Source organism: Tachypleus tridentatus, chromosome 1 (assembly GCF_004210375.1).
Source record: "Tachypleus tridentatus isolate NWPU-2018 chromosome 1, ASM421037v1, whole genome shotgun sequence".
In the NCBI taxonomy this organism is placed as follows: Eukaryota; Metazoa; Arthropoda; class Merostomata; order Xiphosura; family Limulidae; genus Tachypleus; species Tachypleus tridentatus.
In genome coordinates, this window is record NC_134825.1 from 49,299,081 (window position 1) to 49,325,372 (window position 26,292).

Consider the following 26,292-nt stretch of genomic DNA (forward strand, 5'->3'; position numbering starts at 1 on the left):
ATAATTCAAGACCAAGAAAGTTTAGAAAGTTCTGAAAGGTATAGTAAGACGCTTCGAAGAAAGGCTGCAAGATGGATAAACTAAAAAGAAGAAATAAATATATACTGCGGAAGAAACGAAGAGAAGAACAGGAATGTAAGAGCAATAGGACATAGACAGCAATCAATATAGGTCGAAAATAAGAAAGATAACCAGAGAAAAGAGGAAGGGAAAGAAGTTAAGTGTAGAATTTGGTTTCACAAGAATAGTATTTTGTGACTGTGTCTACAAGTATTAAATGGTGATTCTAACAAAAGTCAAAGGATAGTATAGGGGGGAAACTTGTTAAGTATGAGTGGAAACTAAATGGACATAGATAAAAATATTTAGAAAGAGATCAGAAAGAAGTCATAAAATAGAAGTTAAAATAAATTTGTGTAGAAAATCAAGATAGAAAAAAGTCTATCAGAATAGTAATAGTAAACAAAACAAAGAAGGAATATTTTTGTTGTGTTTAATAACCATACAGCAAATAACTGAAGAGATAATAGTTTATTTGTCACTGCATTTCGCGCAAAGCTACACTAGGGCTATTTGTGCTATCTGTCCCTAATTTAGTAGTATAATACAAGAGGGAATACAGCTAATCATCATCACGCTCCGTCAACTCTTGAGCTACTCTTTTAACAACGAATGGTGGGATTGGCCAAATGTTATCACGTCCTCAGAGCTGATAGGTGGTACGGGAAGGAGATAATACTAGAAGTAGAGGAAAGTTTTCGAGAAAGAAAACAGAATATTTATATGGGTGATTAATGCAAATATTGCAAAATAATAATGAAAAAAATATGTAGAAGAGGGAAAGTATATGTCATATCAGTGGAGATGGCAGAGAAAATCCCAAAATTAAGAAAAGAAAAGAAAAGAGAGAAATGTGAATTTTGTGAACATTCGGGATTAATGACGTTGAACGAAAGAGTCGACAGGAACGGTGAAGGAAGATGGAGTAAGATGAACTTAAATAATGGACTCTATAGTTGAAAAAACACCCAATCAGAATTGATGATTAAGTACCTGGAGGATGGAATCGGCTCATATTCAGATTGTAGTTGAGATAAAAGAAGAAGAAAAAGATAGGAATATGACGATGAAAGCTTAGGATAGATAATATGGTATTGAGAGAGAACAAATCAAAATGGTTTCAACAAAAAGGAAAAGGATATGGAAAGAAATGTCGATATAAAAATAATAAGACTGGACATTGTTTTGGAGAAGATTAATATGGCTTGATCAGTAGTAATAGGAATGAAGGGCTAAATAAGAAGAGAAAAAGAGATAGTTTAATCGAGAATGTATAGAGAAAAACGATAGAAGTAAAAGTCAGTTAAACATTTAAAAAATGAGAGAATAAAGACAAGAAAAGTATGTTATGTTACGTAATATAATCAATCTTCGACGAGTTTCCAATGTTACGTATGTTACCTATTAGGATTTCAAATAGCTGGAAATTTTAATTTCAATTTAAAAGTTAACTGAATGTCGATATGTATCAATTTTATAATATTTGCCAATAGAGGGATACACACGATTCACTTTCTTAACGCAAATAATTTTAATGTGCAAACGAAAAAGCAATGTATAATAAAGGTTAATACAAATAATTATTTATATACAAAAATGTTACGAACTCACAAACAATATTCAGGCTTCTATCTGGCCTGGAACTTAATACTTTATCGACGGTTTAGGTCCACGAGATGAAAATTCCTTTTATGTTGAGAAACAGATAGATTTTCGTTGATGGGAATGCTAGCTAGCTCTATTCTTCACACGTGAGTTTTTTTTCTGCTGAATTTATGCGATGGCTTCATACAAATGTTCGGAGTTTATTCTCTAAGGTTGAATGGTTCGTAATGTTCGAAACCTATAAATGTTCCTTGCCAAATATCTCTACTTTTCCGATTAATAAGCGTTTGTCATAATCATAGTTTCCAATGCTTATAGTATAGTGGCTGAAGCGACCAAAATATTTTGTTGTCTTCGCGTCTTGTGATAGCTAGATTTTATACTGATTAGGTGAAATTCACGAACGTTCAACAGCATTCGAAGATACGCTAATGCTTTCGTAAAACATATATTGTTGATTCTTACTCTTGAGAATCTTCTACATATTTAGAGAACGGACGAGACTTGCGCAATACACACCCAACAATATATATCACATTCGTGATGACGAGAAACCCAGTTGAAGTAAAAATATATTCTCAAGATGGCTGGTATGGGTATTAAAACTTTAATTAAAATAAAGTACAGAACAAGATTAACCTGAAGATGACCGAAGAAAGTCGAAACGTTGTTCTGAACTTTATTTCAATTAACGTTTTAATACATGAGAATACAAATGTACGTCACATGCATCAAACTGAAACAAATGCAGATATTAAAATGAATGTGTAACAGTAAATTCGTTACAGTTAAAAGAAAGAAATTTTTGCATTTACACTAAAAAAAAGAAATAAAAGATGTGGAAAGAAGTTGATAAAATAAAATAACTAAGAAATTCGTGATGCATTGAATTGTTTTAGGAAAAATAGGAACGACAACTGACAATTATTTGATACAGAATAAAGTACAGAGTAAACCTAATTAAACTTTAGAAGGTAAGGAGGAGAGAATTGAAACGCAAGAGATTAACTGGGCAAGTGGAATAATACATGAGAAACTATCCAGGTGGTAGAAAGAAGGGATATTTGAAAAACAATTAGAAACTTTGAAGAAATTAAAGAGACTAGGACAAAACTGTGAATCGAATAAACTTTGAAGGAAATTAACACAAAATGAGAATTAAAATGTTATAAAGTATGAACAGTATACAAATAAAAAGGTGAAGCGAAGGTAAAGAACTGTAAAGAGGTGTCATTACAAAATTAACATATAAATTTGTGACTGAAATAATGAAGAAAAAGGCTTAGTGAATGGTTAGAATAAAGGAAAGCCAAATTGAATTTCGGATAGGTTATGACCAAGTGATTATACTTTAATTGCCTTGGTAGAAAATAAATTAAGAGGGGATATTTGTACGTATTTTTAAAATTTAAAAGCTGCTTTTTTGATATTATGAACAGAAAAATCATTTGAAAAATGGAAAAAAAATGAATATTTGGAATGGTGTGTAATGAAAAACATATCTAAGAAAACTGTAAATATATCTAAAAGAGAAGCCCTAGTTGATTAGTGAATAGGAGAAAAGCACTGGGGGAGTGTGTGATATATATATTTGAAATAAAATTGTCAGAGTTATGCAAGTAACGTCATCACGGTGAGAGAATCTCTCGAGCAAATGAAGAGAATGCATAGGGTACTTGAAACATATGGAAAATAAATTAACTTCAAAATAGGTCAATCAAAAACAATGTTTTATAGAAAGCAAGATTGAATATCTTAGATTGAAAAATTAATGGAAAGTCAGCAGATAGAATAGTTTTAAAGAATAAATATTTGTTTAAAAATGGATTACGATAATGAAATATATATAAGGAGACAAAAGTACGCTTACCAGTAAATGCAATGTGAAGTGCACCCTAAAGAAGCAGAACGTACGATATAGATAGACGGTTGCACTTAGCTGAAAGCCTAGTGCATTTTATTATTAACTAGAGTACGGAAATTTGAGGTTGTAGAAAGGAATAAAAAACATAATATAAACGTAAGAAGTTGAACATAGGTTTGGATTATTTAGAAAAAGAGCCAACATAGCGACCATTGCAATAGAATAATTTATGCACATATCTTGAAGATATTAAAGATGAAAGGAGAAAGACTTCTTAAACATTTTTTGAATGTATTTGCAAAATAGATAAGAATAAAAGAAATAGCTAGGAAAGTGAGATGTTTGTTCGTAGTTCAGCGCGAATCTACACACTGTGCTATGCCTACTACGGGTATCGAAACCGGATTTCTAAGCGTTATAAATTTGAAGACTTACGACTAGGATATTGTGGTGTGAGAGTCACATGAAATGGATATTTAATTGGAAATTTTAAATGTGTGTGTGGAATGACAGTTGAAAAGTTAAAAATCGAAAAATATTAAGGAAATGATATGACGAAAATGAGCAAAATTTGTAAATAACTTGAGGTAAGATTGACAAATATATATATATTGTTATAAAAATATATATAAAAGAAGGAAAAGGAATTATATAATACTGGAAACTTTATGAAAACAGTTTTGATTATAGGAAGAATAAGATGTGGTAATGTACAAAAAATGGAATAGAAAAATGATGGAGGAACAGAAGAAATGCAGAATTCGTAAAGAAAAGCAAGAAAAGATAATACATATATAGAATTATTTGTTTAGGATTAAACACAACTCTACACAGTGGGCTATCTGTGCTCTGCTCATCCGGTTGCTAGCGGCATGAGTCAACAGACATTACACTGTGCCACTGGAGGGCAGGAAATGGAAAAAATACGTACAGATGACAGAGGGTTTTTTGGTTTGTTTGTTTTTTTAATTTCGCGCAAAGCTACACGAGGGCTATGCTAACCGTCCACAATTTAGCAATGCAAGACTAGAGGGAAGGCAGCTAGTCATCACCACCCACCGCCATCTCTTTGGCCTCTCTTTTACCAACGAATAGTGGGATTGATCCTAACATTATAACGCCCCCACGGCTGAAAGAGGAGCATGTTTGGTATGCAGATGACATAGGATAAATAGAAAATGTCAGAAAACTGGGAAATTCTTGGATATTGAAAATATTAAAAGAAAGCAATACTGTGTGTGTATGTGTATATGTATGGAAATTTGTTGGAATTTGGGTCATGACAAAGCGTAAGTATGTGTAAATAACTTGTAGACTTTATGTTCTTTTTTTAGTTAATTTAGTTAAAGCAATTATTTAAAAAAATTGAAGGGACATCCTGTTCTGTACAGGAACCTGGAAGCCTAAGGAACACATACCATCAGCTACTTCACCACTCTTCAAAGTGAACATTACTTCATTATAACTGTACATGATATGTCATTCTGGTTGGCTTTAAACCCAAATGTTGTTGGTTTAGGATAAAACCAGAAGAGTTATGCATGAGTAATTTTATGGTCAATAAATTATCGAATATTGCTGAGAAATTGAAAAAAAATCCACAAATGCTAATACTGCTCTCAGTACCTTGTCCAGAATTGTTTGTTTGTTTTTTGAATTTCGCGCAAACTTACACGAGGGTTATCTGTGTTAGCCGTCCCTATTTTAGCTGTGTAAGACTAGAGGAAAGATAACTAGTCATCACCACCCACCTACAACTCTTGGGCTACTCTTTTACCAACGAATAATGGGATTGACCATCAAATTTTAACGCCTCTACGGCTGAAAGAGCGAGCATGTTTAGTACGACGGGGTTCCAAACCTCGACCCTCGTATTACGAGTCGAGTGCCTTAAACACCTGGTCATGTGTTGAACATTTAATAAATATCACAGAGAAAGTGATTTCGCTCATATGCACTATGGTTTAATGACAGTGAAAACGATGTGAGTAATGTGTAGTGTAAATTAATCAGACAGTGAAATCGTTATCGCTCGTGTGCCTTAATCAAACAGTGTGATAAAATTATACGTGAATACGCTTGTCAAACACAGAGACAAGGCATAATGTGTATACAACGTCACAAAGCTGACTAAACAAAGCTTATTTTCCTACATTATTTTATTTTCACTTTGCTCTGTGAATTTATGTTCGTAGTCTCATTAAACTCAAGAAAATGTTTTTGTATCATGGGTTGCGTTCAGCAATAACCATGTGACAATTTCCTCGTGCAGTTATATTGCTCTAGACAATTATGATAAATATTGTAGTTTATATTTGTAGTTTCACCTTAGAAACGACCGCGAATTCCCCACTTGGGAAGTGAATTCGTAATACTTATGGTAATTCACCCAATGGTCTTTAAAAACATTTGATTCGGGTTGCAAGTTCGTAGAGTTAGATAGTGAATAGTTCAATACAGGCATGAATTATCCTTCTCGCGAAGCGAGTCGCTCTACCCACCAACCAAAATCATTTAACTAAACTACAGCATTATCTTACCAGCTTCGTTAAAGCAATGATTTGCTAGACAAATCAAAGAGGCTATAAAACAGGGACTCACTTGTACGAATAGCAATATTCAGTAATGTGAGTATCTGAACAAGGTCGAACTTTTATTCGCAGCATAACGACTCATAGAACGACTGAGTTTCTTTGTTTATTCAAGGACTAACTTTCAGTTCATAGCTCCATATCTTCACTAATTTGAGGTCTAATTACAGCCGCCTCTAATGAGATTTTCCTTTTGTTAAACCTAAGGCTACTGAATAAGTTTTGTTTCACTTTAGCCCATAATATTCTCTTATGTTTGAAACAGGTTACAAATTCCCATTGCTTTCTATTTTATTGCCAGAGTATATATATTACTTGGACCTGCTTAAAGGTTCCATTTTTTATGTCAGAATAATGCACTAAATTTGACCTCCTAGTCACAAACGTTTTATTTTGATTAAAAAGTTCTAACAATCATTACATTTGATGTTTACACTGGTTTTGACTTTTGGATATGTCCGTAGCTAATCTTTCTAAGATTCGATACGTTAACTATGATCGACTTTTTAATCTTAGGATGTCAAAACACGACAAAAATTTTGAACTTTACTAATTGCAAGTTTCTTTGGTTTTTGATCTGATAGCTTTATGTTGAAATAAACTGTTCAACTAATCATCACTCTTTTGTCATAAAATATTCCAAAAAACGCCGCTAAAATTATCTATAAGTAGCCTGACACTATCTTTTCAAATACGTAATGAAATACAGAAACGAATACAAGTTGCTAATAAGCTGTCGACTGAATAATCGAAGGATATGTCTACAACACTAAAAAAAACAAACTACTAAACTACCGTGGCAGGGGTTCAGTTTAGAGAGAGAGAAATCAGAAGAGTTCTCTCTCCAACTGGGGTGTTCAGGAACTTTGTAGTTCCTCTTCGTCCCCTTTTTCAATGACACTACAACACTCGCAAGTAGGACATATTTATGAACAAGAAAGTCAGAGAAGTATGATGTCTAGACGTCCTTCTAGACCACGTGCATGAGTTCGCCCAATCACAGTTGTTAGACGGATATAATAATACATTACCGTGAGTGTGGTGAGGGTGTGGTGATCAGACAGTGTCAACTCGAACTCTTCTCCGTCTAGAAGAAGGAAGATTGTTTTCTCAAGCTCGTCGTCTGTTGGAAAACATATCAATATCAATCTTGTAAAAACAATTTTTTTTATGAAGTTCTAACATTATTCAAAAACAAGGGTAAGTATTTTATTGGGAAAAAACACAAGTTGTTTAGTGTTAGGATAACATATATCTTGTTATAAATAATTTATTATTGGATAAAAAGTGTCATTGAAATAGTTTTGTCACCTACATAATTTTTATGAGTAAAAAACATGTTGCATGTATTATCAGACTATGGCAAAGAAATTCTAAAATAATGCGAAATAAAGGACACATGCAAAACCGTGGGAAAACGAAAATGTTAGCCGAAGTGCTACGAAACATATAACACTGAAATTCCATCATAAAAATGTGGCAGGTACAAAATTTGAACAAGCTTGAGTGAAATAAGCAGAAAACCAGATATTTTAGTAATTTCACCAAAATTATTACACTGTTTTAATAAAAATGTACATGAGCTCTAATTTTGTATGTTAAGAAAATATATTCCATATTAGCTAACTTGAGAAACTTGAGAAGTGAAATCAACGTATATGAAGCTACTTAAGTGACTTTTAGAAAGGATTTTTTTGCTATCAGGGCTTCAACTGTTGTACAAGTCACAAAACCATCAGGAAATTGTAAACGTATGAAAAACAGTGGTGTTAAATGTTTATAGGAATGGTTGAATGTTAATAAACGGTGAAGAGTAGAGGTTTCTTCTCTTGAAGATATCCAACAACAAAAACTACTAGTGGCGTGTTTCTCGTACTTTATTACTTCAGTGATCTCGTTGATTGTGGAATTAAGTTTAAGATTCACCACAAAGTTTGCTTCTCAGTACTTACATTGCACTGAATGTATCATAGTGTATACCAGCACATAGAAAGGTATTAAGTCATATTACATGTTTACCATGGGATATTTCAAGGTAATTCACTTTTAAAGTGAATTTTAAACGTTTCAAACTGAAACGATTCGATTTCAGATTATGATCACAATACCATTAATGCCGGTTAGATTTCTGGTTGTGATCATAATACCCTTAACGCTAAAGTTATAGTTTAATATTTAAGACAGAAATACTGAACATGTTCTTACGTAGAAGTCCAGTACAGTCAGTTAGGATATAAATTTTGACACTAAAATTATAGAAACTTAGAAATCCTAGTAAGAGAAAAACTCAAATAAGAGCCAAGTGAAAATGGGAAGTTTATTTACAGCTTGCCAGAAGTTTCATCTAAAACAATAAGGTTCAGTTGTTGCTTTAGTGCTGGCAAAAAACAAACAAACAAACAAAAAACATGGTTTGCTGACGTAACAATGGTGAGATCTTTATATAAATTCACAATAAAAATAAATACAAATTCCAAAAAAAAGAATGAAGAATTATTTCCTCAGACATATCCAAGAAAACTTGTGTAATATTTAAATTCATAATGAAACAACTTAATAAAATCGTTTAAGATATCAAGAAATTTACAAACAAACATGATAAAATAAAACCGTAAAATATGATTAGATACAGGAAAGAAACTAAATCATTACTAAGGACTGAAGTAAAAATTCGTAAAGCTGCGTTATAATAAACCGATAAGAACAACGTAGTCAAACTAAGATAAATCGATAAAATTTGCAAACGCAAGTCGAGCAAATCAGTAAAATCCATTGAAAGGTAAAATAACCCAATAGCTTAGTAAAAACTAGAACAACAAGAAAAGAGTGTAATAAACCCCTGACGTGTGTTTATGCTGTAAAGTTCTAAGTGTGTATCCAAGGTAGGGTGTTGAATGGATTATAAACATAGGTGATTTTGTTTTAATTATGCGTATATTCCGACATTACTCAACCTTTTCAGAGCTTTGTGGTCAGGTTATAGCCAATATTAAACTGTACGTGCTTGCCATAATAAATATCACAGAAACGTCACATTCTGGAATATTCCAGCAATAGAATTGTCGTGAAGCCTTTAACAATCAGACTGAATTGTGGTTAACAGAGAATCGCTTTGATCGTGTTACTGTTTTTTTCATGCACGTGTGGTCTTGTGCCACTGTATGTTTTTCATGTATGTGTACTTTTGTGTTACTGTGTTTTCTTCATGCACATGTAGTTTTGTGTTACTGTGTTTTCTTCATGCACGTGTAGTTTTGTGTTATTGTGTTTTCTTCATGCTTGTGTAGTTTTGTGTTACTGTGTTTTCTTCATGCACGTGTAGTTTTGTGTTATTGTGTTTTCTTCATGCTTGTGTAGTTTTGTGTTACTGTGTTTTCTTCATGCACGTGTAGTTTTGTGTTACTGTGTTTTCTTCATGCTCGTGTAGTTTTGTGTTACTGTGTTTTCTTCATGCACGTGTAGTTTTGTGTTACTGTGTTTTCTTCATGCACGTGTAGTTTTGTGTTACTGTGTTTTCTTCATGCACGTGTAGTTTTGTGTTACTGTGTTTTCTTCATGCACGTGTAGTTTTGTGTTACTGTGTTTTCTTCATGCACATGTAGTTTTGTGTTACTGTGTTTTCTTCATGCACGTGTAGTTTTGTGTTACTGTGTTTTCTTCATGCACATGTAGTTTTGTGTTACTGTGTTTTCTTCATGCACGTGTAGTTTTGTGTTATTGTGTTTTCTTCATGCTTGTGTAGTTTTGTGTTACTGTGTTTTCTTCATGCACGTGTAGTTTTGTGTTACTGTGTTTTCTTCATGCTCGTGTAGTTTTGTGTTACTGTGTTTTCTTCATGCACGTGTAGTTTTGTGTTACTGTGTTTTCTTCATGCTCGTGTAGTTTTGTGTTACTGTGTTTTCTTCATGCACGTGTAGTTTTGTGTTACTGTGTTTTCTTCATGCACGTGTAGTTTTGTGTTACTGTATGCTCTTTTTTTTCCAGTATTCCATAACTCCTTCTTCGCCTTACCAAGTTTCTGAATTAAAATCGGGAAAAAAATTGCATAACATTGAGTAGTTTGTTTTTTCCTTTTATAATTGATAGTTTATTTATTAAAATTTGTTTTATAACAAATGACACGACTAAACTGTTTGTGAACAGTATATGCTTGATGTTTAGAAATGGACAAAGGTTATCTCTATTATGAGTGCCCCGCTGTTACAGCGGTAAGTCTACGGATTTCCAACTCTAAACTAAGTAGGTCGGTTCTACTTGGTTGACTCAGCAGTTAACCCAGTATTGCCTTACTATAAGAAAATACACCAACACAAAGATTCAACATATAAGCTATATATAATTTTTATGGTTTCAAGTTTGGACTTAACACTTTAGGAGCCTATTAATCAAAAGCACTTGAAACGAAAAGCACGAATATGTCTTGTTGTTACTTCTCTCAAATTTCAGTATTCAACACTTCACATTACCGACTCCACTACTTGCACACTCTACTCTTTGTCTGTCAGTTTGTTTTGGAACTTATTCTGTGAAGTACACGGAATTCTTTCTTTGTTTTATTGAATTCCACGCAAAGCTTGTTTGTTTTGAATTTCGCACAAAGCTACTCGAGGGCTATCTGGCTAGCCGTCCCTAATTCAGCAGTGTAAGACTAGAGGGAAGGCAGCTAGTCATCACTACCCATCGCCAACTCTTGGGCTACTCTTTTATCAACGAATAGTGGGATTGACTGTTACATTATAATACCCCCACAGCTGAAAGGGCGAGCATGTTTGGTGCGACGGGGATTTGAACCCGTTGCATCCTCGGATTACGAGTCAAGTGCTTTAACCACCTGGCATTGCCAGGCCTATAGCAACGATAAGCAATGTTTCCCACAGGCAATGGTAAAGGATCAAAGATAAGTTGAAGTAAATTTAGTTACCTGTTTCCTTGACCACGTGCCAGGTAAAAACCTGCAGATATGCAGAATACAGAACAAAGAATGAGTTCAGAATGAAAATTAATATCACAGAGAAAAAAAGAAACATATGGTATACTCCTATTCCATGCTAGAACTTAACATTTAAATATAAATTTCTCCAGTGGCACAGTGTCGAATTGCTGCTAGAAACCGGGCAGAACACAGATAGGCCTCTCTGTAGTTTTGTGTTTAACAACAACTAAAACATAAAAATATATATATATTAACTCAAATAACAATAAAATTAATTACTTGGATTATTAGCGTATAATTAAATCTTTGTGCGAAACTTCGTCCCTGTGTACGTGTACTTTTTAAAGACAAACAAAAGAGTTACTTTCAAAACAAAGATTCGTGGTGAATAAATCTTTTTTATTGTGAAATTAATTATTATAGATTACCAAGTTTGAATATCTCAATAATGATGTATTAAATTAACAAGCCATAAATTTATATGCAAAAACGGCTCATGTGGGTTGAGAAAATATTTTACATAGAAGAGCGAACAACGTTTCGACCTTCTTCGGTCATCGTCAGGTTCACAAAGAAAGAGGTAACTGACCGGAAGCTGACCACATGTTTGAAAGGGGTTGTGTAACTGTACCACAATACTGGTACAGATATGTAGATGACACGGTTGCGGGATTCAAATCTACAAAACACATACTTAATTTTTTCAATCACATTAACTCTATACATCCCAACATTAACTTCACATGTGAAGAAAGCAATCAAATATCAATTCTTAACCTCAAAATTACAAGAACTGACACACAATTCAAAACAGAAATCCACCGAAAAATCACCCATACTGGACTATACATTCCTTGGGACTCAGCACATGAAACAAAACAAAACTCAACATACTAAGAAACCAAATAAACACAGCCATAAAACTATGCTCACCAGATAAAATTAACGATGAATTAGACAAAATAAAACAATACTTCATCAACATCAATAAGTTTCCTCCACAAACCGTAGAAAACATTATACGCACACACCTAGACAGAAAGCAAAATCAACCAACTAAAGTAAATACAGCTCACGAATCAAAAAACCACGAAACCATATACTGCTGTATACCATATATCAGCAAACAAATAACCAACATTTGGCAAAAATTAGTAACAAAATATGACATTCATAATATTGTAACACTGCGATAGAAAGTTACATAACAGAAATAGCGTTGTTACTCTGAGATATACAATTACAGTGTTGGAATAGTCGTGTTACTCTGAGATATACAATTACAGTGTTGGAATAGTCGTGTTACTCTGAGATATACAGTTACAGTGTTGGAATAGTCGTGTTACTCTGAGATATACAGTTACAGTGTTGGAATAGTCGTGTTACTCTGAGATACACAATTACATTACAGAAGTAGTCTGGTAACACTGAAATACACAATTACATTACAGAAATAGTCATATTACTCTGAGATACACAGTTACAGTACTTGAATAGTCTTGTTTCTCTGATATACATAGCTACAGTACTGAAATAGTCTTGTTACTCTGAGATACACAATTACAGTGCTGAAGTAGTCTTGTTAAACTGAGATACACAGTTATGCAGGGTTTTCGGAAAGTCACTGTGCACTTATATATGTATATGATTACAAAACTGCACAGTGACTTTCCGAACATCCTGTGGTACTGCAACACTTGCTGAGAGTGATCGACTCGTCAACTCAGACTGCAATTATACCGTTTATATTAAGAACCTTCCCGAGGGCCCGGTATGGCCTAGCGCGTAAGGCGTGCGACTCTTAATCCGAGGGTCGCGGCTTCGCATCCAGGGGCGCCAAACATGCTCGCTCTCCCAGCCGTGGGGGCATTATAATGTTACGATCAATCCCACTATTCGTTGGTAAAAGAGTAGCCCAGGAGTTGGCGGTGGGTGGTGATGACTAGCTGCCTTCCCTCTAGTCTTACACTGCTAAATTAGGGACGGCTAGCACAGATAGCCCTCGAGTAGCTTTGTGCGAAATTCCAAACGAAAAAAAACACAAACGAACCAAATAGTGAGAATTTACTGCCATTTTTATAGCACATCCACGACCCAAGTTTTATGATAATGGGTTATGAAACATAGACCATAAGTGTTTTAGTCTAACGACAGGCCCATTGTGAAAAATTATAGATAAAGAATTAACTCGCTATTTGTTTATTTAAAACAATAATTGTATCATAGAAACATTGCAATTTTTATTGTTCTTATAATTCATAATTTGCAGATCACAACAGTTTTTTTCATGATGATTGAACAACGAAGTTATACCAAATTGTGAGATTGGTAGCGGATAGTACCATCTTTTGTTGTTACTTTTCACTATGTGCTGATGACGGTTTTTGACTGTGACTTTCGCTCTCTTACAGGGTTTTAAACCGTTAAAGTGTTTAATATTTTTGATTTGATGGAGAGTTTATTCAGTTTCAAGAATGATCATGGGAATTATATTTTATTTAAAAACGATAACAACTATACAATAAAAGTATTCTATTAATGGAGTATTTCATTCAGTGGTAATATGTCCCACTACATCTGTCAGCACAAAACCCTTTATATTTCTCACAATACAATAAGGCCCGGCATGGCCAAGTGTGTTAAGGCATGCGACTCGTAATCTGAGGGTCGCGGGTTCGCATCCCGGTCGCGACAAACATGCTCGCCCTTTCAGCCGTGGGGGCGTTATAATGTGATGGTCAATCCAACTATTCATTGGTAAAGGAGTAGCCCAATAGTTGGCGGTGGGTGGTGATGACTAGCTGCATTCCCTCTAGTCTTACACTGCTAAATTAGGGACAGCTAGCACAGATAGCCCTCGAGTAGCTTTGTGCGAAATTCCCAAACAAAGAACCTTCCCAAGAACTTTTCGGATCCCCGATCAGCTAATTCGGCTAATTGTTATAAGAAGATCTAATAAACTACAGCACGTGCACAACACTTTTCATGAGAAAATGTAAGTAGCATCATGAAGTGTTCAAGTGTTTTCAAAGGTCAGTGTTAAAATTAGGATTTGAGATAATATTTGTACATATTTCGTCTAATGCGTTCTAAAAACATATAGTTTTACAATTTTCTGATTACTTAATAAAATATATAAAAAACTAAGATTTTCAGTGGAGTGAGGCCTTTTTTATCGTCCACCCTCTGTAGATCTGTTCCACGAATTCTCATTTGAAACAAACGGAATTGGTTAGTGGGTAAACTGGAGCTGTTTGTCGACAAAGCTTTATCTAAAAAATGGAGAAAGACCAAAAAAAAAAAGGATTCAGAAATGTAAATCCAGTCATAAAATTTAAATTCACATTCCACTTTGCTTAATATTCAGAAACTCCAATCAACATGTTGGAATTTCCATCTTGTTCTCCAGATCTCTGTTATAATTTTGTAATTCTGAAACCTGTTCTATTAATGAATCTGAAGTACAAATATTTGTTTGTCCAGCAAAATTTTCAAACTACCAGTTGAGGATGAAAGAGCAGGCTCTGGTAATGAGGGATTGGAAGATTGTTTGTTTTTGAATTTTGCGTAAAGCTGCACGAGAGCTATCTGCGCTAACTGTCCCTAATTTAGCAGTGTAAGACTAGAGGGAAGGCAGCTAGTCATCACCACCCACCGCCAACTCTTGGACTATCCTTTTACCAACGAATAGTGGGATTGACCGTCACATTATAACGCCCTTACGGCTGAAAGGGCGAGTATGTTTGGTGCGACCGGGATTCGAACCCGCCACCCTCGGATTACGAGTCGAACGCCTTAGCACACTTGGTCATGCCAGGCCCCACGCAAAGCTACTCGAGGGATATCTGCGCTAGTTACCTTTACTTAATAAGCGATAAACTAGAGAGAAAGTAACCATTCAAAACCACCCATCGTTAGCTCTTGGGCTACTCTTTTACCACTAAAAAGTGGGATTGACAAATGACTGAGAGAAGGATAATTTTCAATGATGGAATTCGAAACTGCGTCTCGCAGGTTGCGATTCGAACATACTAACCACCAGGTCATGCGAGGCAATTTTCTTAAAACTGTGATTTAGTTTCAACGTGCAAACAAACTACATAAAGTCTAGATATTAGTAATCGCCCTCAGTGGTTTGTGGCAACTTTCCGCATTTACAATGCTACAATCTTTGATTCGATTCCCCACGTTGAACAGGGTTCAGATACCATAATATGTACTTTTACAGTAAGAACCAACAACAATAAAAATATTAGAAAATAACGAATAACATCCCTGTTTAGTTGATATTTTACAGCATATGTTAGCTCATTTCGTGGTAACTTTCACTAAACAAAACATCGGAGACTGGCCAGTTATAACTCAATTAATTTCGGTATTAGCTTTAAATAATATGTAGCTAAGAAGAAGACATTTTAAAACTATTTTTAAATTCATAAAATTTATAATTTTTGTTTTATATTTTTATATAATGTAAATTGATGATGTTAAATCTGTGTTAAAATAAGTCAGGTAATTGGAAACCATAAAATATTTAAAAGCCATAAGGTGCGTAATGTGTGGGTCGTTGGTTCGAATCCCTGTCACTTAACGTATTCGTCCTTTCACCTGTGGGGCAATTCCACTTTTTGTAGGTAAAAGAGTATCCCAAACATTGACAATTGGTAATTTTGACTTCCTGCCTTCCCTTTAGTCTATTGCTTCTAAATTACAAACGACGGGTTCAGACTTCCCTTTTAGAGTATTGTGCAAAGTTCAAATCAAACAATAAAAATCACAGTTTCAAGACGAATTGTCCCATCTATTTTTTTTTCAACTTATGCTCTTGAGGTAATAACCTGCTTCATAAGGAGTCTTACAGTTGGAAATAAATATATGTGCATTTCTTGCGCTCCCTTTCCTAGTTTGGATATCGAAAATATTCTCTGTTATCATTCAAATTATTCATCGGTGTTCTGGTAGGAAGAACACATAATACTGATAAAGAAAAGTAATTTATATATAATACATTATGAAGATAAGAGCAAAGACTCTGTATATATATTTGATTACGCGTTGGTCAAACATAATGAAGGTAATGGTTTACGTACACAGTATTAGCAATTTGATAACTTTATGGAAAACATTAAATAAGAATTTTTGAGATGTTTTTTAAAAATTAATTTAATGACTGAACAAATAATTTCAAAATAATTATAACTATCAGTAATCTTAATGTTAGTGAGAAACTTAGTGAATTAAATAATTAATTCAGGAGTATAATAACAGGAAGTTTCACAGTAACAAAGTTTTTATTTCAGTAGTTACCTTTTAACTATTATCTGATAATGATTCGACACTATGAGTCGAAACGGTCTAATTGGTACAATGTTTACAGTTTTTCAAAATCTGATTGTTGTTTTAAGCGTTTTGTTTTGAATTTTTAGATTTTTAACCCGGTTTAACTGAATGTGTTTGTTATGAGTTCTGTGTATTATAAAAAACAACAACTATTTATTTGAATATTTCTAGTAATGACGGATGAAATATAGTATTAACCATCATCACTTGAAGAGGATCATCAAAATATACTTCCCAGTCTGTTTCTTATTGCACTCCATTCCTTCACGATGTATTATTCACCCTTACCATGTATAGACTGAGCCACATATTGTAAGTATAGAAAAACATATTAGAAATATTATTACGATAAAGATTACAGATGTTAATCGTATCTTTAATGTTTAAAACATGCATCTTAATAGGTGGAAATAATAAATGCGTGTTTGTTTCTTCCAACACTGGAAGGACAGAAACGTAAAAAGTAAGTTTTTTTTTGTTACATACTACAAATTAGTTTCACTCAAACAGTGGTGTTCTTTATTCATACTGTGCTCATTATGTAAAACTAACCTGTGTTCGATGTTTTGAGGCTTGGTTTTGATAGCCTAGCGATGACAATCCTACACAATAAGGTGGTTAAGGCGTTCGATCGTAATCTGAGGGCCGCGAGTTCGAATCCCTGTCGCACCAAACATACTCACCTTTTCAGCCGTGGGGGCATTATAATATGACGGTTAATCCCACTATTCGTTGGTAAACGAGTAGCCCAAGAGTTGGCGGTGTGTGGTGATAACTAGCTGCCTTCCCTCTAGTGTTACACTGCTAAACTAAGGAGAATTAGCGCAGATAGCTCTCGTGCAGCTTTACGCGAAATTCAAAAACAGACAAACAAACTTATATAAGATCTCATAAAATAGATGCTTATGTTTTGAATGTGTTTTAGTAAATCAAGAAAAGAGTGTTGTGTACGTCTTTCCTGACTTAGTTGTTACATTGTAACGAATAATAAGTATTGAAATATTGCATTTTCGAAGTATTTAGTATTAAAAATACAAGTTAACCCAAAGTACATAATTAATTATTTTATAATAGAGACAGATAAGAACATCAATTGTAACAGTTTCTTGTTGAGGAAATAAGTCTAAATAGGTAAATAGATTAGTATTTGTTTATAATATAGAAATTTGAGACTCAGTTTTTACATAATACAGCATAAAGTTGAAGGACAATAATGAACCAATTGGTCCCTCTAGGCTGTTCTTTTCTCTAAAGTAAACTAAAGCTGTTAAATAAATAAGAAAACACTCCAAGCCAGCCCTTGTAATTCATATAGTTATGAAGATGTCTCTTAAACTCGCTTCAGTTTACTGCCTGAAAATCATCCGAAGGCAACCTGTTTCAAAACCAGCTACCCTGTTAGAAAAATAAAACTGCTTTAGTGAAGGTTATCAACTTGTTAAAATTTATATTTGTGTCCCGTAGTCCTAATGTTCTCTCTGTTAAGTGCACTCCTCTAGTACAGTGGTAAGTCTACGGATTTACAACGCTAAAATCAGGGGTTTGATTCTTCTCGACGGGCTCATCAGATAGCCCGATGTGGCTTAGCGATAAAAAACACACTTTCTGTTAAGTATTAAAAAAAGGTGATGGATCAACATTATCAGTTTTCTTAATAATCTTAAAACACATCAATCAGATCTTCTATAACTCCTGTAATTTCTGAGATCTTAAACTTTCCATCCCAGGCACCATTCTAGTAACCCTTCTCTGAACCTTTTTCAATAATTCAATGTCCTTTTTTAGGTAAGGAGTCCAAGACTGAACACAATATTCCAACTGAGGCCTAACCAGTGACCTATACAATGAGAGTATAACCTCTTTAAGGTGTAATATTCATCAACAAAATGTTTTATAAAATATAAAATGTGAAACTTGACCAGTGTGTAAATTATAACAATAGGATATACAACTGATATTTATATATATTACAATATGTAACCCACTTACATATGTATATGTGTTAGATATTTGTTTGCCTTTAGAGCAAATTCACATTGAAACATTTGGTGTTTTCACGACAGAGAATCAAATCTTGGATTTTAGTGTTGTTAGCTTGTAAACTTATCTTTCTCGTACAAGAGAGATTTTTAGTGGAGAGAAATTGCAACTGAAAGTAGCTGAAATATAGATAAAGTAAACTTCTCTACTGACAAAAGCAATTATTACCAAGAGGTAAAAATTACAAGAAGTGAGGATATAGGGCAGTAGTGAGTGTGTCCGGATATGAGTCCAAGGATTCATGTTTCTTTGCTGCAACAACACGTTTCGCATTTTGGGGTCATGGATACACTATAAAATTAAGGATAAAATTCTACTATTCGGTCAGACTAAAGTACAACTTTTGTAGATGAAAATTAAAGATGGTTGTGCTAAAGTAGCGAACGTGTTGCTTTGTGTAAGAATTCTAAAAGACAAAGAGACAGTTAATTCACTAGAATGTGAATGGAATAAATAAGGAAATAAAACTATTTTGAGATAGACTGGTTGGTTGAAGTTAAGTTTAAAGCTACACCATGGGCTATCTGTATTCTGCACACCACGGGTATTAAAAGCTAACATTATAAGTCTTTAAACATACCGCTGTGCCAGAAGTAAATAGAAACAGAAACGAGGAAGCAGAGAAAAGGTATGTAGGTTAATATAAAGTTAGTGAAAGTGATAGAGAAAAAGGGAAACAGAAACCAATAATGTGAAATGACAAAAATAAAACTATGAGAATGAAAAAAGAAACAAAGAAAAATAACGAAATGAAAGTCGTGATTTGTAACATTGTAGGAGAAATGAATAAGAATTGAGACTTCTGCGTATATGTATATTATCTTTCAATATCATAGTATTTATAGGATACTGAAGCAGAAGTAAGGGTTAAAAAAGACATTTATCTAAATAATTCGTATGGGAGAAAAATATCCAATATAAAAGGTAAAGAAAGAAGGCTGCATCTCTGGAAGAATCTTAATGGGGATTAAGAATTTTGATAAATCGGGAGGCGACAGAAGAAGAAAAGTAGAAGGATTAAGCACAAAGCTACGCATGGGCTACCCGTGTCTTGCCCATCACGAACATCGAAACCCGGTTTCTAGCGGTGGGAGTCCGCAGACATGCCGCTGTGCCACTAGGGAACAGAAAGATGATTAAATCAAGAATTAAGAGGGAAATAAGGAAATACTATAATAATATTGAACAGTTGTAAAAAACGTGAGGTGAAGAAAAACGAGAAAGAAAGTCATTGTAATCAATAATAGTTGATCACTTTGATGTAAAAATACGAAAAGAAGCAAAACTGCTGAAAGGGCGAGCATGTTTGGTGCGACGGGGACTCGAACTCGTAACCTTCAGATTATTAGTCAGGCGCCCTAACCACCTGGTCGTGATTGGCCTAGAAATAATGAATGGACGAAACCAAATAAAATGAAAAGTAGAAAGAGATGAGACAAATGATGTGTTAAAGAATGTTAGGAATCAAGAACTTAATTAAAATCAATATATGAGAAAAAGAAAGGAAAAGTAAAGGGAAGAGGATAGAGTACAGAAAATGTAATATGAGGAAAAGCGTATAGATGTAGAGACAATGGCGACAAATTGAAAATAAATGAATCAAAGAAGTAAAGACTCAGAACATGATTTGCGGAAATTAACAAACGAGAATAAGAAAAAATAGGGAATTAGCAAGAAATGACGCTAAGGAAGAATATTTGAAACAACACAGTAAAAATAAAGCACTAGAAGTGGAAGATATTTCAGAATGAAGTATAGGAAGATGATCCACTAGAGAAAATGATTAAACAATTAATGAGAACTACCTTTTAACGCACGGGAAAAACATGGGATCTCCCAAGGCGACATAGGGAACTTGAATCAGAACATTGACCACCATGGCAATCCCCGAGGACCATATCAGGTTTAGCCATAATCAATCCAGAAATTTACCAATTATTAGCAAACACACGCAAAGAGAGACATTTATCAGATAATGAGTAAACTTTGGAGGAGAGAGGACTTCCGACAGGAATAAAAATGAAGCGTTTTGTCCAGCTTATAAAGTTAAAAATTGAGATGAGACACAAAGTTATAGAGGGAGTCGCTTATAGCATCTGGATGCAAGATTACACAATAATATTAGAAGAAAAAATAGATAGTCAAGTGGAAGAAAAAAACTGAAACTCACAAAATAACAGGTAGTGTTTAGAAAAATTAGGAAAATAATTGGAATAATGGATAAAATACATAAATAATAAAAGTTATTATAATAAAATACAAGTGTCAAAATCTAACAGTGGTTTGTTTGTTGAGAATTAAGCACAAAGCTACACAATGAGCTATCTGTACTCTGCCCACCACGAGTATCGCAACCCGGTTTTTAGTGTGTAAGTCCGCAGACATACCACTTTGCCACTGGGGGGCATAACAGTGGTAAAAGAAAGTGGAAAAATTGAATAATTCCAAAATTATTTACTGAAAGTAAAGATAAAAAACACGAACATAAAATATGGTCACGAGTAAAATGTTGGAATGATATGAAGGAAGCAAGTGTTCTAAAAACTAGGGTAAAGAAAGAATATTCTATCAAAAAAGGAAAAGGTCGGTAAGCACTGTAATAGATCAGAGCAGAAACCAGGTGAAGATATAATAAACGAAAATATAGAGCGAGTAAAGACGATACAGAAACTGAAACAAGAGAAGAAAGAGAAAAACGGCGTAAAATCATTTAGAACTGATGCACGTGTTATGAGTACTTAGGCTTAGCGTCTACAAACTAACGATAATATGGAAATAATCTTACACTTTCTGTAATACAGACTTCATGAGAAAGTAAGAAAAACTTGACCTTTACAAAACAGTTGAGGAAAAATATGAGATTTATGATAAAAAGATAAACATTTAATATAAGATATTGACCAGAAAATAAAATCGAATTATTATGTTAACATCCATATTATATTATATAAATATTATATTAATATTTCTTGGATAAAAAGTGTATGTATAGCTGCGAGTCTTGCAATCAGTGTAATAAGAATACGAACTTTTTTGTTTTTGCTGATAATCTAGAAAATACGCTTGTATTATCGATATCGATCTAAGCTGACTAACTCAAGGTTTGGTGTATTTATCTAACTCTGAATTATTGATACAAATATACGGAAGGTAATTTATATATTTTTGAAGGAATAATAAAGTTCGACATACTACAATGCATATAATATATTTCACAGTTTACGACGCTACCCGCTTTTCACAGTAAATTTGCAACAATATTTCAATGACATTAAACTATGGAGGACTTTAATTTTTCTCTTGTGCTGCAGGTTGCTTGTCTTAATCTCTAAAAGCACGCTTGAGCAGAAAAGAAAGGAACAAAATCTCGTTGGCTGAAAACTTTTGAACTTTTGGCTTATGATAATTTATTTAATTTAAACTAGTGTTTACTATCTCATGATTTTGTTTGGTTTCTATTTTTTAATTTCGCGCAAAGCTACACCAGAGCTATCTGTGGAACCGTTCCTAATTTGGCAATGTAACACTAGAGGGAAGGGAGCTAGTCATCACCACTCACCGCCAATTATTTTAACAATGAATAGTGGGATTGAATGTAATGTTTTAACGCTCCCACGCCTGAAAGGGCGAACATTTCTTGTGATAGGGATTCAAAACTGCGACCCTCAGGTAACGAGTCAAGCGGCCTAACCACCTGGCCATGCCGGGTCCACTATTGCTATCTTATGGTACTAGAAGGTATGTCAAATTTATAAAAATGGTTTTATGGGTTAAATGGTTCTCTTTGTCTTGCGTATGAGAGTTTGAAACTCACTGATATAGATAATTTGCTTTAGAGATTTTCAACTTTTCAGAAAACATTAAATACGCCTTTTTTAAAATATTGTATCGTTTTTACCAAAACCGTTTTAAATCTTATTGTATGAATAGTTGTCTTCAGAAAGAGTAATTATCTACCATCCCAGCAGCCAAGCCAATCTTGGACGTATTTTATAAGCCCAATAAGGACATTTTGTTTTTAATGTGAGACAAATGTCTGTTTCGCTACTGTAGTTTTAGAACTGCGCCACCATTTACAGTGGTAGCTCTATTTAATTTATAACATTATGTTTTACCTTGTTACTTTCCACTCACTGAATACGAAGGGTTATCTTTTTTCCCATTGTACCAATACAATAATGGTTTCGATTATAAAAGATAGTAAATTGACCAACAAAAATGGGTCAACATATTAGCATGAAGAAAATTGTTTTATGTAGAAGACATATCGTATGTTTCAACAGAACATAGGAAGAATTTGTTAAAGAAACAATATATTTTTCTTTAAAGTTTGGTTAAAATAATTTAAATAACTTTTAAAACTTACTTCTATTAGAGTACCTTGATTTATTCTTAATAAATCAAATTATACAACTACATTTTAAAATAATCTTTATATAACTGTAAACGTAAGAAGACGTTTGACAACATTTCAAAATTATTGGTATATTCCTAGATTTAAGTACCGTTTTATGTTTGACTAGTAAAACTGACGATTAACATATTCATATTAAAGTAGCATTTGTAGTTAAGCCTTAACACGTTCTTAGTAAAGTAAGTATTGTAGCTACCTGTTTATACATTCTTATTAAAGTAACTTTTGTAACTACCTGTCTACACATTCTTATTAAAGTAGCTTTGTAATTATCCGTTTACACATTCTTATTAAACTAGTTTTTCTAACTATCCGTTTACATATTCTTATTAAAATAACTTTTGTAACCACCAGTTTACACATTCCTATTAAAGTAACTTTTCTAATTGCGTGTTCAGAAATATAAAAGCATCAAATATTACTCCTTTACTCACGTTTTACTAAGTTTTAAAATAAGTGATAATCTGTTCGTATTGAGGCTATGGCTACATTTTCAGTATTAATCAAATAAATAGCTGCTATAGATGGACGTCGAAATACTCTTTCAAAAATTCTTGTTGTAGCACGCTCATAATTATTTAATGTAATTATTTCAGTTACACGTCCAGAACTGTTTAATATAGCTATTATAGCTGCATGTTCAAGTATCTCCGTGATGTAACTCTTATAATTATTTAAAAGTTTATAAACTAAATGTTATAGCTGCATATTTAAATGTCATTCTTAAACCTTGCGTGTGAAATATTCAGATCTTTTTTAAGCGATTTATAAAGCAGCACATTTATGCTTTTTTCAGATAACTAATACAATTAAACAATGAATGGTTTATTCCATAAGTAATTTATACTACTACTAATTGAAATATCTGATCTTTAAGTAAGTAACTGCACATCGTTGTTTTAGGTATTTGATACAAATGCACATTAACTGTTCTGTTCTATAAATAACTGTCACAACTATCACACATTGTATTCTTGTGGATTTATTGTTAGTATATCTTCTAATATTTCACGTAAGTGTTTTTTAGGCTTCATTTTGTTCTAAATAAATAAATAAATTTTCAAGAACTGATTATCCGAGTTTTATTTATTATTTAATTATATGACCTAGAATGTTGCATTTCTTATCTTTTTTATGAACATTAAATAACTGGTATAATATATGTATATATATAAACTGGTTTTACTTTTTATAGTTATACATAGTTTGGTAACTGATATAGTCTAAAACTATATTGCTAGGAAGACACAATTAAGCATATAAACAAAGACAGAAATACATCTGATGTACATATACGTACCTTGTGATACATTGTACGTGTTCATATACTCTGATGACATGAACTGTGTAACAATGGAGCTTTTACCAACACCAACGGCTCCCAGCACCAAAACCTTAAGATGGGTGCAGCGCCCTTCCTGGTCGAACGAACAGGACGTATCCGTGGAGATACACGAGGGGTAGGTGTAACTGGAGGCCACACTATTACTGCTCCGGGACCATTGGCGAAACTGGTCTCCTCGGTTGATGACTTCGCCTTTAGAAGTCGTGCTAAAGTTACGAAGCCTGTAAAAATGTTCATCGACGTCTTCCAGATGATCCAAGGGTGACCAACTAGGACTAGCACGTTCCCTTAACCGCTGCCGTCTTTTCTCTCGGAGATAACTTCGGCTGTCCGAAGGCATGGTGGCTCCCCGTGGCCGGAACTGCTCCTCCTCTGCTAACTGTTGGGGAGTAGGTCGTCGCATGGTTCGGAAGGAATATGAACGACTGTGTCGAGTGTTAAATTTGTTGGTCTGAAGCCACATTTTTGGGCTCTGTGAGTCGTTCATTGTAGAAAGTTCTAGACGTCGACTGAACGTGTCAGGTGACCTTTGTTTACAAACTATCAAACTACTTTTTGGATGATCAGAACCTCGTTGGACTGAATGCGTACAGTTCCGGATATAAGGACCTGGAGATTGAGATCCATGGAGAGGTGTCTCTCCAGCATCTTGTGGTGCGTTACCACGAGAAGACGGCCCCTTTTTAGTTTTTACTTCAGTACAGGTGTTCAGAGTATTAGTAGAAATGGAAATAGATCGATTTTCCCCTAAACAAAGAGGATTTGTCTTTACTGGAACACTACTTTTACCAGCCATTTCTATCGAATAAATATTCCAAATAACGATAAGTATTTTAAATTCTCACGCAGATCTACGATCGTATAAATTAGTATCAGGTAGCTTGTGACCACAGTTCTAAGTAGTGATAATATAAAAAGACAAAAGTAAGATCGTCGTACGAGTTGATTCAAATGAAAGAACTTTAATCTCAATCCAGATCTCTAGAAATATAATTCTGAATTCTCGTCAATAATCGCTAGTTAAATTAACAAAGTCTAAGGAAAACCACCACACTTGTTCTCTCCCCGGGTTTGAAACCGAAAACTTAAACTTTGCGGTTCGCAGGTAAAGTTGGCCGTTGTCAGTTTACTTGCAACGAAGTCGCAGTAGGGAGTCGCAAACAACGAAGTTTTTATGTCGTTCCGTTCCTACAGAAACACGAACCAAGTCCGTAATGCAGAGTAAAACGGTATGACTAGAGTGGAGGTGGCACCTTCTCAGTATACATACCGTGACATGCCGGAAAACAAACGCTTTGTAGAGTTTTAACTAAAAAAAAAAAAGTATTAAAAACAACTAGTGACTACTAGCGCTCTACCTTCTCACGACTGAAATCCTGTTTTTGATGTACTGAACATTGAATAGTACAAGCTGAAACACTGGGGCATGCACTACTTACTGCGCGGAGGTCGACTTTGCGAGGGCGTACGAGATAATAGGCTTTTCTATATCGATGTTAGAGTGGAAATGACGAGGTGAATCAACACCTAATAGTATTGTGGTTGCTGATACATCGAAAATATATCTAAACTTAAATTAAGTTATGCTGCATTTATATTCAATTATGTGCATAAAGAATAATTAAATGGATGAAATCCGCTTAATAAAAGTAGTAATATTTCGTAGCTAAGACGTTAAATACAAGTTTGTCCCCAAAATTACTAAAACAGTCTTTACAAACATACACACACACAAAAAATAGAAGTATTTATGTAATATTTAATCTGACTTTCACCGTGATATCAATAAAAACACTGCAAATGCGTTTATGCAAGATGTAAAAGAATCAACCATTAGGAATTAAGATAGAGAAACACGACAGAAAATAGTACAGCAATTTTATAAGTTTATTTCGAACTTTTTCTAAGATCTTCAAACAAGACTTTAATCGAAACTCCGTAAAAATCTAAAGCGAAAATAGCGAGTTTTGTCTTTCTCTTATTCCCCAAACTCACCTTAAAAACGAAAAACTGGTAGCTAAAAGTTGTTGTATACTTCTCAAAACTAAAGAAGGATTCCAGACAATAACAACGGAGTGTTTGACGCAGTGCTTGTCTTTC

The 26,292-nt window shown here is 33.9% G+C and overlaps 1 protein-coding gene across 1 annotated transcript; it reads right to left on the reverse strand.

The window, feature by feature from the left end:
- Positions 1 to 7,061: 7,061 nt before the first annotated feature.
- LOC143232412 (uncharacterized) lies at positions 7,062 to 25,303 on the reverse strand. Its single transcript, XM_076467858.1, has 2 exons — positions 24,148 to 25,303; positions 7,062 to 7,243 (listed from the first exon to the last, which is right to left on the reverse strand). Exons 1-2 carry the CDS (start codon positions 24,986 to 24,988, stop codon positions 7,062 to 7,064), a joined length of 1,023 nt encoding a protein of 340 aa, XP_076323973.1. The 5' UTR covers positions 24,989 to 25,303.
- Between the last annotated feature and the right edge of the window lie 989 nt (positions 25,304 to 26,292).